Source organism: Trichomonas vaginalis, chromosome I (genome assembly GCF_026262505.1).
Source record: "Trichomonas vaginalis G3 chromosome I, whole genome shotgun sequence".
Taxonomy (NCBI): domain Eukaryota; phylum Parabasalia; order Trichomonadida; family Trichomonadidae; genus Trichomonas; species Trichomonas vaginalis.
Window position 1 is genome coordinate 5,852,409 of NC_067203.1, and position 12,734 is coordinate 5,865,142.

At 34.6% G+C, this 12,734-nt stretch overlaps 6 protein-coding genes and 1 pseudogene across 7 annotated transcripts, besides 1 other annotated feature; 5 read left to right on the plus strand and 2 right to left on the minus strand.

The window, feature by feature from the left end:
* Positions 1 to 2,729: part of a mobile genetic element that runs on past the window's edge.
* Positions 1,146 to 1,465, plus strand: TVAGG3_0936450 (annotated as a pseudogene). The gene has a single exon. A coding segment is annotated over exon 1 (320 nt).
* On the plus strand, positions 2,065 to 2,217 carry TVAGG3_0936460 (protein of unknown function, DUF4107 family; the record flags this gene model as incomplete). The annotated part of the gene is made up of 1 exon (XM_001292165.2): positions 2,065 to 2,217. One exon carries the CDS (start codon positions 2,065 to 2,067, stop codon positions 2,215 to 2,217), a length of 153 nt encoding a protein of 50 aa, XP_001292166.2.
* A 236-nt stretch (positions 2,730 to 2,965) lies between the features above and the next one.
* On the plus strand, positions 2,966 to 3,286 carry TVAGG3_0936470 (DDE endonuclease family; the record flags this gene model as incomplete). Its single annotated transcript, XM_051252783.1, has 1 exon — positions 2,966 to 3,286. A coding segment is annotated over one exon (321 nt), but the record flags the coding sequence as incomplete, so codon positions are not given.
* A 1,474-nt stretch (positions 3,287 to 4,760) lies between these two features.
* TVAGG3_0936480 (SLEI family protein family) lies at positions 4,761 to 5,282 on the minus strand (the record flags this gene model as incomplete). The annotated part of the gene is made up of 1 exon (XM_001329445.1): positions 4,761 to 5,282. The coding sequence occupies one exon, from the start codon at positions 5,280 to 5,282 to the stop codon at positions 4,761 to 4,763; it is 522 nt and encodes a 173-aa protein (XP_001329480.1).
* A 2,870-nt stretch (positions 5,283 to 8,152) lies between these two features.
* On the plus strand, positions 8,153 to 8,605 carry TVAGG3_0936490 (uncharacterized protein; the record flags this gene model as incomplete). Its single annotated transcript, XM_001329444.2, has 1 exon — positions 8,153 to 8,605. The coding sequence occupies one exon, from the start codon at positions 8,153 to 8,155 to the stop codon at positions 8,603 to 8,605; it is 453 nt and encodes a 150-aa protein (XP_001329479.2).
* A 121-nt stretch (positions 8,606 to 8,726) lies between these two features.
* Positions 8,727 to 9,937, minus strand: TVAGG3_0936500 (DNA polymerase 2 alpha 70 kDa subunit family; the record flags this gene model as incomplete). The annotated part of the gene is made up of 1 exon (XM_001329443.2): positions 8,751 to 9,857. One exon carries the CDS (start codon positions 9,855 to 9,857, stop codon positions 8,751 to 8,753), a length of 1,107 nt encoding a protein of 368 aa, XP_001329478.1.
* Positions 9,938 to 11,725: 1,788 nt separating this feature from the next.
* Positions 11,726 to 12,321, plus strand: TVAGG3_0936510 (RNA polymerase II transcription regulator recruiting protein; the record flags this gene model as incomplete). Its single annotated transcript, XM_001329442.1, has 1 exon — positions 11,735 to 12,274. The coding sequence occupies one exon, from the start codon at positions 11,735 to 11,737 to the stop codon at positions 12,272 to 12,274; it is 540 nt and encodes a 179-aa protein (XP_001329477.1).
* Between the last annotated feature and the right edge of the window lie 413 nt (positions 12,322 to 12,734).

Here is a 12,734-nt window from a genome sequence, read left to right on the forward strand (position 1 = left end):
ACTAAACCTTTACCAGCGAAGTCGTCACAAACTAATAAAGTGTTTGATGGATATTTTTTGAAGGGGTATTTTGAAAGTTTTGATAGAATGTAGTTTGTCAGTCGTTTCATATCGTAAACTCCTGAGTACTGACGTAAGTGGTGTTTGTCAATAATTCTTTCCATCTCTTCTGAAGTCTTTTGCATTCCTGACTGTATAAATTCAACGATGGCATAATATTTCCTCTTACGTCGAATGTAACGTTGAAGAAATTCAATGAGTTCACTGTCTGGAACTTTAACGACAGAGGCTTGAACTTTTGACATAAATGTTTTCGCTGTTGAGTCCATAGAGTCTGAAGTTGCTGATATAATGATTTGGTCATAATATGAGTCATTTCCTAAACGTTCTGTTATGAGTATATGACGAATGAGGTTAAATGTCTTACCTGAACCCATCTTTCCATAATAGAAATACACACCATTTGAACAGAACTCATAATCTTTGCTGAAAGGAAGAATAAGAGAAGAGTTAAGTTTGTCTGTAGTTTCATTCATGTCTTCATCTACGTCATGTATTAAATGCTTCATTTTATCTCCATTAAAAATGCAAGTCAGAAATATTCAGAACATAGCACCGAGTCTAACTGACAAGAGTATAAAGATATACTATGAACACGTATGATGAAACCTACCAAAATTCAAGAAAGTCAGTATACTTATGAATATCCAAGACACTAGGTAGAGTATGTAGGAGGTGAGAAAGCTATTGAAATCAGACAAGTTAGAAGTATTCCAGCAGGAAGAACAATATTATTGAAGAACTTTAATGTTTTGAGATATAATGATGAAACAAAGAAGCAAGATAGTTTCCCTGTTGCTGTGTATGTGAACTTAGATACAGGAGATGACATGAAAGTTTTTAATACAAAGCTTCAAACGGTAGTGAGAGAACAACTTACTGCGGAAGGACATCCATTACCTTCAGAAGTTACCATAGCATATAATTTTGAAACAAACTCAATAGATTTTAAAGTCGTCTCTGCAAAGAAGTCAGGTTTTACATTTAATGAAGCAGATGTATATTCGAATGAAAACTTCAAAGCTATTGCATGGTTAGATAATGACAATTGCTTTAAGAAAATATTTAAATACAGTGACTCAACGATGTCAATAAGTGACCTTCGTGGAATGTTACCATCGACGTTTACAGTTGAAGGTTCAGCAGGATTGCTTACAAGTTTTTCAATTGGTGGCATTTGGTCTCGTGAAAACATTGTTATAAAATCCAGTATAAGTGAATTTGCTGAAGAATCTATATTATGTCTTCAAACTACATGTATTCGCCGCCGAAGCATTATAGTATAACAAACTTTGTCAGTAAGTTTAACATAAGACTTGTCGAACCTTCTTCAATGAAAGATGTTGTGCTACCCAAAGACGGAAAGGATGGACTCATTATTGAGATGATTTTAATAGCATATTAAATGAGCTTTGTTCTTGAAGGTCATTCATGATGAAATAACTGTTGTAGAAGATGTTAGCAATTGTTCAGACATTTTGAAGCGTATAGATGATATAAGAAATAAGTTAGATAGACCGCAAAGCTGTGAGGGCGAAGCCCTGAGAACGCTTATGTTTCATTGACTTTCTCCAGTAACGAGAACTTTTATGAGATAATATTGAAGAGAGATGATTTTAATATGGTGTAAATGGTAGCTTGGGCAGCTTTAGGCGCAATGGGAACAAAAGCATTAGCATTTGGAGCAAAAGCACTTGGAGCTTATGACGCAGTAAATAAAATGAGTGGAGGAAGGGTTTCGAAGACATTAGATGCAAATAAGGGAAGATTGGAGGCTGGGTTGCAAAGAAGTTAAGATTAAATAAAATAGGGCTCATAAATAAGCATCCAATTTGGTTGCGACTGAGTCAAGAAATGCTTTAGGAAAGGACGATGAGTTTGCAAAACACGCAAAAGACTTTAATGACCAGATGAAAGGTGGAAACAATGCATTTAAATAGATTCGATGGAACTAGAGAAAATGTTTCTTCTCCACCAGTAGTTCTTCCGTATGGTCCCTATGGAATGTATGGAAACCCTTACGAAAGACCATTTGACCCATTGACTGGTGGAAGTAACTGGTATCATTACGGACGAAGAAGAAAGACAGTCAAGTTGGAGACAGACGTGAAGAAAGCAACTAAAAAGAAACCAAGGAAGAGAGTTATAAAGCAATGAATTCAACAGGGTGAAAAAACAGGTGAGATCTCACCACTTCACCTAAATTTATTTTTGTGCTATGTTTTCATACGTGTGAGGGTGGTGATATCATTAATTTTTAAGTTTATTTTTTATTTTACTGAAAATTTTTATTTGGATGTAAATGACAGAACAAAAGCAACTCATTCGAATTCCACAGTATAACAAACATACATTTAAACATTTATTCTTCCTTCCTGAGCATAACATGTTCTTTCAAATACATCCGAGACCAGTTGACTTTTCATTGACTGTGTATAAAGATAGAAATAGTATTATCATTAAACCATACGATGACGAAGGTAAGTTATGTAAATTGTACGTTAAGAAGTTAAAGAAAGTTTATGGCTTCAAGTATGACTACAATAGGGTTAACACTGATGATGAAGATATTGAGGAAAATTTATGAGAACATTAGTGAAGTCGTTAGTGAGAACGTTTATTTTTTACATTAGTGAGTTCGTTAGTGAAGTGGTTGGCGGCTTTGTAAAGTGTCAAATTCACAAATATTGGGTAAGGTGGAACGCAGTGCCGCCGTACCCATGACTTGTATACTAACTAATTTACACAACGTGCCCATTTTACTCACTCAATATTTGAGAAAATAATTCAATTTTGAGAAGAATGGTCCTCTGCGTTTTGAGTGAGTGACGAAAAAAAATCTCAGAAAAATTGAATGAGTTTTTATGGCCATGAACCAAATTTGTGAAGTTCCCGTTTAAAAAAAATGCAACCAAGAACACGAATTCCCGAGTTTGCAGAATTAGAAAACTATAAAAATCTTGGGCTATTGACCCAGATGCAACTCGATTTACTCTATCGAAGAGTAAATGGCGAGTCTTATCAACAAATACGGAATGTTTACTCAATTTCAAAGACGACAGTAGCACGCGCAATCATGCGCACTGCTACTTGTCGTTCATGGACAAAAGGTCAGTCAGGGGGTGGTATGACCCTTTTGTCACTACCAGATGAAATGCAGTTCAAAAAACTTGTTCAAGAGATGGCAGACGACTTGAACTGTATTACAACATCAATGGCCATTGCTGTCTGTACGGAATTACAAAATAGGAGATTAAAATTTGCGGGCGCAGGTACTTAATCGCTGCAAGATGCCCGCATCTTCTAGCGAAGCTCGATGATTACTGCCCATCGCCATCCCGTGGCTGGCTTAATCATATCGCCACAAGATTGTCAATTCGGATTGTTGAGCTCCCAACTATTGATATGCTCCGACGCTCTACCTGTGACGCAAACCATATCGCCAATTTTTCCTCTCCAAGCATAGATACTTTGCCCGCAGGAAGAAGTTTATGCGAATATGGACGAGACAATGCTCTATTCCAAACGTCGCTATAAAGTTCTTTACTGCTGGCCGGAATCGCACAGTTCGCGCTGAAAAGTCTCAGCTTCCACATCTTACAGGGGTCTGTTACCATCTTTGCAGATGGTACAACTATGAAGCCAATGGTGATACTTCCACAAAAGAAGACCCTTGATGCGGAATTGGAAGATCTGGACGCCTTTTTTGTTCGCTCCGAGAGTGGATGGATGAACAAATACCTTTTTATGGTATACTGTATCATGTTCATCTGCAAAGTACAGGAGAAAAGTCTCAAATGAGATGTGTTGATGCCAGGTACCTTTTCTCCTAATTGTAGATGGTCATCCATCCAGGCTATCTTTCTTGGCCGTTCGCCTCTTGAGCGCCTTCAATATCGAGCTTCTTGTTCTCCCAGGCCATACATCTCATATCTTACAACCTTTTGATGTTGGGATTTTTTCTCCCTTGAAGGCCAATTCAAGAAGTTGTTTGATATGGCGACTATCCGGTACGATCAGCAAGGGCATATGGTGATCAATTATGTATGGAACGCCAGAGAACTGCGCTATATCATGGTTCGCAGCTTCCTTGATGCATGTAGTGTGTCTTGCACAGCTACAAACATCGAAAATGCTTTTAAAGCAACAGGAATCTATCCATTGGATATGAACAAACCTCTTGCTTCCAGATACATTGTAGCAAATGGAGAGTTCCTCCTGCAAGGCCCAATTTTGTCAACGACAAAGTCCTTACAGATCCAAATGTGATGATGCAAGTCTCAAATGGAATATGGACGCCCCCATGCAGCAACAGGATTGGTATTTCAATCTGTTTGTGGCTATGCAATCTGTTTTGGCCTGGAATGGAGCATATGGCCAGGTTCTTAGTCGTGAGTTACATCTCCTTTATCCTACTGCAGGTGGATTTCAAAAAATCCAATTAAAATGATATAAAGCTGAGGAGCTCCAGGTGAGAGAGGATTGATGAAGAAAAGAAGCAGCTGCATAATGGAGTGAGGAAGCATCTTGATGAAGAGAGGAAGCACCTTGATCAAGAGAGGAAGTACTTTGAAGAAGAGAGGAAGCACTTTGTTGAAGAGAGGAAGCTGCATGATGTAGTGAGGAAGCTGCATGATGAAGAGAGGAAGCACTTTGAAGAAGAGAGGAAGCACTTTGTTGAAGAGAGGAAGCACTTTGATTTAGAGAGGAAGCTGCATGATGAAGAGAGGAAGCACTTTGTTGAAGAGAGGAAGCTGCATGATGAAGAGAGGAAGCACTTTGTTGAAGAGAGGAAGCACTTTGAAGAAGAGAGGAAGCTGCATGATGAAGAGAGGAAGCACCTTGATCAAGAGAGGAAGTACTTTGAAGAAGAGAGGAAGTATCTTGATGAAGAGAGGAAGCACCTTGATCAAGAGAGGAAGTACTTTTTTGAAGAGAGGAAGCACTTTGTTGAAGAGAGGAAGCATCTTGATGAAGAGAGGAAGTACTTTGAAGAAGAGAGGAAGCACTTTGTTGAAGAGAGGAAGCTGCATGATGTAGTGAGGAAGCTGCATGATGAAGAGAGGAAGCACTTTGTTGAAGAGAGGAAGCACTTTGAAGAAGAGAGGAAGCTGCATGATGAAGAGAGGAAGCACCTTGATCAAGAGAGGAAGCATCTTGATGAAGAGAGGAAGCATCTTGATCAAGAGAGGAAGCACCTTGATGAAGAGAGGAAGCTGCATGATGGATGCATGATGGAGTGAGGAAGCATCTTGATGAAGAGAGGAAGCGTAAGAACCGATAACATTTACAAAATATTAAATTTATTTTGTAAATTTTCCAAAAGCCTTAGTACCAATGTAATATAAATGCTCCAAAAATACCATCCCTCCTTCCAAAAGCGTAAGAACCGATAACATTTACAAAATATTAAATATATTTTGTAAATTTTCCAAAAGCCTTAGTACCAATATAATATAAATGCACTAAAAACCCCAACTGCCAATAGCATGTATTCAAAAAATGCAATTCAATACAAATTTGATTGCATTTTTTGAGAAGGAAGTGTATCTGAATTCACAATTGTAATCCACGAATACACTTCCATCTCATTGATAAGAGGCTAATGCTTTTCTCATTAATAAGGCGCTGTTGGCCTCTATCCATAGCCGAAGTGATATTAACGTATGTTAACGTACAAAGTAAAAACATGTTTTTTCTTTTTAAAATCATTTAGTAATTAATAATATTTAGCACTCATAGTAAAAACATTAAAATTTATAAGAATCGTTATGAAGAAAAATTGAGAACTTATGATTTTATTTAGAAAAATGATTAAAAATATATAAATAACCATATAAACAACATTTTAGATTCCTCTGAAAAGGGTATCTCAAATTGGTCTATGACCAATTGAATGGTTCGCCGGTTATTCAAGGTACGGCATAAACTTATGAAAACTTATCATTTCAAAATGTTTGTAGCTCTTTTTGCCTTAGGCAGACCTCTGCTCTTTGGAAATGTCTCACCAAAAGGTAAGTTTTGGAAGGTGTTTTCAATTAATGATTTCCACAATAACGCCAGTCCTGAGGATCCAAAATGTAACAACGAAGATCCTGGATGTCATTGGGATGACACAGCCCAAGGTTACAAATGCGCCAAGATACAAGATAATGATAACGATAATGATGAAAAATGCTTTGGATATTTCGAATATACTCGTCAACCTGATCCTTTAATTGATGAAGACTATATCACCGAATTTGCATTCAGATGTAAGGTCACTGGTGGAGGAAGATGCTTATTTGATATTTCCACTCCTTCTGGAATATCTATTCAAAAATATATTAATGCGAACCAATTAGATGGTTGGGTGAGTATGCTCACATACAACAATGGAAAGCCATACAAAGGTGACATCCATGTGAGGACTTATATTCATCCTTATTCCACCAATTCCGTTTTCAAAAATGTATCAATTATTCCTATTAGAACAGGCCTTGCTCTTGAACCTATTCCAAACTATATGGAAAGTGATACAAGAACAGAAAGATTGCCAACTGGTAAGAAAACTCCTATCCAAACCCAAAATGGAGTAACAGCCTACAGAGCTTCTCTCAAGTTGTACAAAGAGAATGAAAAGATTAAAGGTTTATCAACTAAGGTCTTACCCAACAGCCACAAACTCTCTTCTATCCAAAGAAAGTATACAGAGAAGCTTTCAGGATCAGAAGAATTGAAGCTCCTCTCTCCAATTATTGCAAATGACCAGTATATCATTGGTGTTGATGTATTTAAGAAAGATTTCTTTATTGATTGGACAGTATCTGAAATTTCCCAAGGCAATAATGGTCCGGTTACGTCATCATTAACTTTGAATATAAAGCCACTTGAAGATCTAGAAATCTCATATATTGTGATCGAAGCATCTCCAAAATCATATCTCGACGCTGTGGAGATTTGGCATAAAGCATTCCCAGAATTATATGGAGTAAATCCTTATGGAAAAGCATCGATCGCAGTAAATGCAGATACCAATGAATGGGGAACTCATGAATCAGATATCGTTAACAAATATGGAGCAAAATTGATTTGGGAATCATCAACACCACAAAAAACTGTTGAAGGAACATTAAACTTCAATGAAATTGATCCATCCTTCATCAAGATTACTAAGACATTAAGTACTACATCCTTTGATCAGAACTGCCCTGATACCGAAGAAGAATGCAAATTAGTTAAGAAGTATGGTATACGAGACTCATCCGGCCAACTTACAGGAGTTCAAGAAAATGATTATCTTTTGTGCCCCGTTATTTTATCGGATGAGGTTATTACAAACCAGCTAAAGAACTATTATGAAAAGAAGAAGACAATTTGCTATGATGGCGTAGCAATTCGAAAATTTGATCAAACATTTGCAAGTTTTGGCCTCTCTCATGATATTATTAAGACAGTTTCTCCATATGTATTATATACCGATAATGGCGATAAAGAATACATCAATTCCTATTGCGGTATGTTCAAGATTTTGAACAAATTGCAAAATGATTCTCCAAAAGGCTTCATTGTTGAGTCCCACAAAGTTTACCCACAAAGTGCACAGTTCATTGGCTCTGTTCTCTACAAGCACAAGAGATTAGAGCAATATACAATTTTCCAAGATCCAGATAAAGTTGGCCTTTGGAACACCAGATTTTCTCTTGGTTCAAAGGTTATTTCTTTAATGGATGAATTAGGTTCAGATTTAAGAGAAGATTGGATGTGCACAGCTCCAGTCGTTGGCGCAATGGTTACAGGTATCAAATATAGAACAGCAGAAAACATTTGGCAAAATTACTCTGTTTTATATACCTATCTTGATTCATCTTATGGAAGATATGGAACATTGTTCAAGAACATATTTGAAGGCGCAACTTATATGGCAAATGGAGACAGCAGAGTTGAAAAAAATGATTTTACATATTTTGCTGTATATTGCAAGAATGATGGATCCAATTGTTACGCAAATTTCGTTAATTCTATGAATGCTAACACAAAGTATTATATTAGAATGAAAGATTCTGATGCATCTTGCAATACAAAACAAGGTGATGGAGTTATATGCACAAAGTTGGATGATGGAAGATTTGAAGTATCATCTTCAAATCAATATAGATCAGTTATCATCAAATTCAAGGGAGAAGTCATTCCTCCAGTGTCAGAACCAACTGGCAATCAAGAAACTTGCGCAACTAAGAGAACAGAAGTTATTGATCCAACGGATAAAAACGAAACAACAGGTGATAATGATCCAACCGGTAAAAATGAAACAACTGGCGAAAATAAGACAACTCCAACACCAAATAGCGGAGGAGGAAAATCAGATGATTCCATTGAAAACGGCACTGAAAAATCCGGCGCCGACAAAACATCAATTATTATAGGTGTCGTTTGTGGAGTCCTCGTTGTTTGTATCATTGTAATCCTTGTAGTTCTTATTATCCATAGAAAGAAACATTCTAAGTCTAAGTCAAATAGAACTAAATTAGAGGAAAACTCTGATCAGCCAGCAGAAGAAATTTAAACAATCATCCACATGATTATTATATTGTTATATGGTTGTTTAATTAAAAAGGTTATTTTATTATTTATAACGTATTTACACGATAGAAAGAACTAAATATAGATTGTGGTATGTATAAGAAAAAAACAACAAAATAGATTTATTTTTAAACAAATTGAATATCAAGTTTTCCGTCTTTAAATTGACAAAGGGTAATTTTATTTGATTTTAGAAATGACGGGGTCCCAATACTTGTAGTTCCGTTCCATTCTAAATGTTCTTGATTTCCCGAATAAATAAAAAGATGTGGAGATCTTTTAGCCTTAAGATCAGAAATATTATTGTATTGAATATACGGATGCACTGATGGATATCCGCTGCATTGCTTGGCAAGTATTCCTTCTTCTGGAGTTTTGCTGCAACAATTTTCAATCAAATAATCCATTGACTGAAAAGCAATTGAATATATATCAATTGGTCCATATCGGATTTGGCATGGATTGCCAGTGCAGCTATATGTCAGACCGCCATCTGAAATGCGAGGGCCAGGAATAATTTTCAAGCCACTAATATCATCTGGACTTGGTATAAATACGGAATTCTTTAGATTTTGAGAAAGAATTTGTATTACTTCTTCGGTCAATGTATCTGCATCGTAACACGGCCCTTCTTTGCCAAAATTCATGATGATAGAGCAATCTTCAGTCAAGAAGGGACCTAAAAATATTGTGAAATCTGGGTTGATCTGTACCAACTTATGATTTAATAAAATTATTTGATCAAGAGAATCGTTAATATATGGTCCAGTACAAACTAGTATCGTTGAGTTAAATGTTTCGGGTATGCTTTCTGGATTCTTCTTTCTACAATTGGTAAAAACTTGATCAACATAAACATTTCCGTTCGAATACTTGCCACTAACTGCAATAATTTCACCTCTGCATAGCCCTGTTTGAGTTGGCTTGAATTTCAAATTAACTTGCTTTTTATTGAAATGAGGAGTTAATGAAAGAATGGCATTTTCTAGAGTGAATTTTCCATTTATATCGCCAATTTTGGAGCTTAGTATTACTCCATAAATTAATGCGTTATCAATTACAGATTCACTTAAATTATAAGTATATTCTTCGGAAAATTTATTCGTTTGTCTAAGATTTTCTCCCATTTCTATTACATAATTTTGTAGTGTTTCTTGAACATCTAATATGTCTGTCGGAAAGTAATCTTCACAGCACGGATCCGAGAGAACGACGCGAACTCCCGGATTCGTCATATGAATAAAGAGTTCGGATCAATCAATTAATATGACTATAATTATGATTTACTATTTTATCTTCAGTTATCTCGTTGTTTAAAGACTTTGAGCATTTTTTATGAGATTACGCATATTCACCTAGTTTTGACACTGAATATCAATCCGAAATGATTTACTTATGGCTAAGAAATATTTCTTCTTATGAAAATTACAAATTTTTCCGAATAAATCATAACAACTTCGTATTTGATAAAATAATTGAAAATAATGCACACATAATAAGTACTTGCAAAATATACAAAGAAGACTAAATTCATCTCAGATATAAAATTAGAGAATGAAAGAAAATGAAAAATTAATATGTAGTTTGAAAATTAATCGATACCATTCAATAGCTATTGAGTATATATTGCAGAACTTCAATACTCTTTGGATACGAGAGTTTGGATGAAGGGCGTGAAAAAAGAATTTGATAAATTAAATATGATTCTTGTATATGGAAACATGCAGGAAGATAAGTTTAATTAAGGGGGCTTTAATTGGGAAAAAAGAATTGAATTGAAATTATATTGAGAGAACAAATTTGATTACTTATAAAATAAAAATAGAATGATTAGTGATAATTAATTTATGAATTATGATAATTGTAGGTTTCAGGGCAATTGAAATCAAAATTTAAAAAAGTTATATTTTAAATCCACATCTAATTTTAAATAGATATTGAACTATAATTCTTAGATTGAATTATTTTTTTATGAAAATAAAGTAGAAAAAAATTATAAAATAATAATAGTGAAGTATAGTACAGCATATAAAGTACATTCAGCGGTTTTATGAAAGTGAATTTTTTTGAAACAGACACTCAATAATTGAAAAGAAGTTAAACTGTTTTTATATTTGGCGGTGCAGGAAAATTATATATTTCAATAAATGATCAACAATAACGTTCATTACTTTGTAAACTTCACTAAATAAAATGGTGATAAAATATTTGAAAGTTTGTATTTATTTAGGCTTATTTTGTTGAAATATTGGAACAGTGTATAGCGTACATGAAATAGTCTTAATGACCGAATATAGAGTATTCAATAATTTGTACTTTTGTGAGTCAATTCAAAAAGAATTCCCTCTAAAATCTGATGAGATCGTAGAAAGAAGAAATATTTTATATATCTTAATTTCCTACATTAATAGATTTATTTAAACTAATTAGAGTTATAAAACTCAATACCTTTGTTTATTTCAACGATCAATATATCTGAATTTTCGTAGAATTATGTTAGAATTTAGTATCATCTATGTTAATGCATTCTAAAATATCGGCCCCATCTCTTTTTGAATTAAACATTGAAAAATTGGTTGGATTTTTGTGATGAATAGTATACAATCTTTTCAAAATTCGTTTACATGGAATCAAGCCTAAAAACTTATAAATTGAATTACAAATTCCCAATACTGTAACACCCATTAATTTATTTATTTATTTAAAGTATCAGACAAAATTTCAGATACTCACAAAAATCTTCAGAAATAAGTAAGATGTCAAAAAAATCAAGAATATATTGATCTCTACATTATTGTAATTCTATTTTTAATCAAAATCCATTTGATTCCAATGATTCAGAAACTATAAACATATCTTTCAATTTTTGAATAAGTTTTAGCAATATTGTAAGATATCTATTTATCTCCACGTTTTGAACTAAAAGTTCTAACTTTGTTTTTTTTAAATTGAGAAGATTATCGAAGTGATTTTTGAATACAAGGTTCATTTTTGAATACAAGGTTCATTTTTGAGAGCAACCGCCTCAAAACCGCCACCACCATTCAAAAATCGCATTCAATTTAGTTTGATTTTTTTCGGCTAGAACGGTTTTTCAAAAAATCAAATAACTATGCAACACATGTGCACCCAAAAGATCCCAAGCATCTTTGAGCTCGAGCTCCCATCTACCACCATGAATCTCTTTGATCAGAACATCCCAAGGTCCCCAATCGAGTTCGAAGAAAAAGTTGATCTCAAAGTTGACCAACTCAAGGGTTTATGGTCACCAAGTGAAGACGAATTACTTAGAAAGGCTGTATCTGTCATGAAACAGCCTATCTCCTGGGAAGAAATTTCAAAGTTTGTACCAGGTAGAACACCAAAACAATGCCGTGAAAGATGGCTCTTTAGACTCTGCCCAGATGTCAATAAAGCACCTTTCCAAAAGTGGGAAGACGAATTAATAGTTCTCGAACGTCAAAAGATCGGAAACCACTGGACAGCTATAGCAGCTAAGCTCCCTGGAAGAACTAGCTGCGCAGTCAAGAACCGCTGGTATACTGTACTTAGGAACAGAGTACAAAAACCTGTAAGCCAACGAGTTTTCTACCCACCCGTTGAAGCTTTAAGCGTATATTATTTTCCTCAGTTCATGCCACAGTATGTTTGAGCTGTTTTTCTGTTATGTAAATTTAGCGTTGTTAGATATATTAGAAATACTGGCTTTTTTTCTCTTTTTATTATTTCTTATTGAGTGCAATCCACATTAACAACTGGAATCCCTCCTACTCATATTTGTGTCAAATTTCCTTATCTCCGAAATAAGAGAATAATTGATATTATTTTTCAGACATTCATGCATTGTTCGCTCTAGTTATAAGTTGTACTTGATCATTTAAGTACATTTTCACATTTAAATATTAATTCTTATGATGGCAATCAATACAATCGATGTCTTTTATACATCATTAAGAATATTATAGATTTAAATTGATTCCTCCTTAATTAACTTCATGCAAAATATATGATTTCATAGAATTCTTTGTTATTTGAGGAAAAAAAAATTTGAAATTATATCTACTCGTAGTTGAGATGGCAAGGACCGCAAAGAGTTTTCATTATGAGAAACA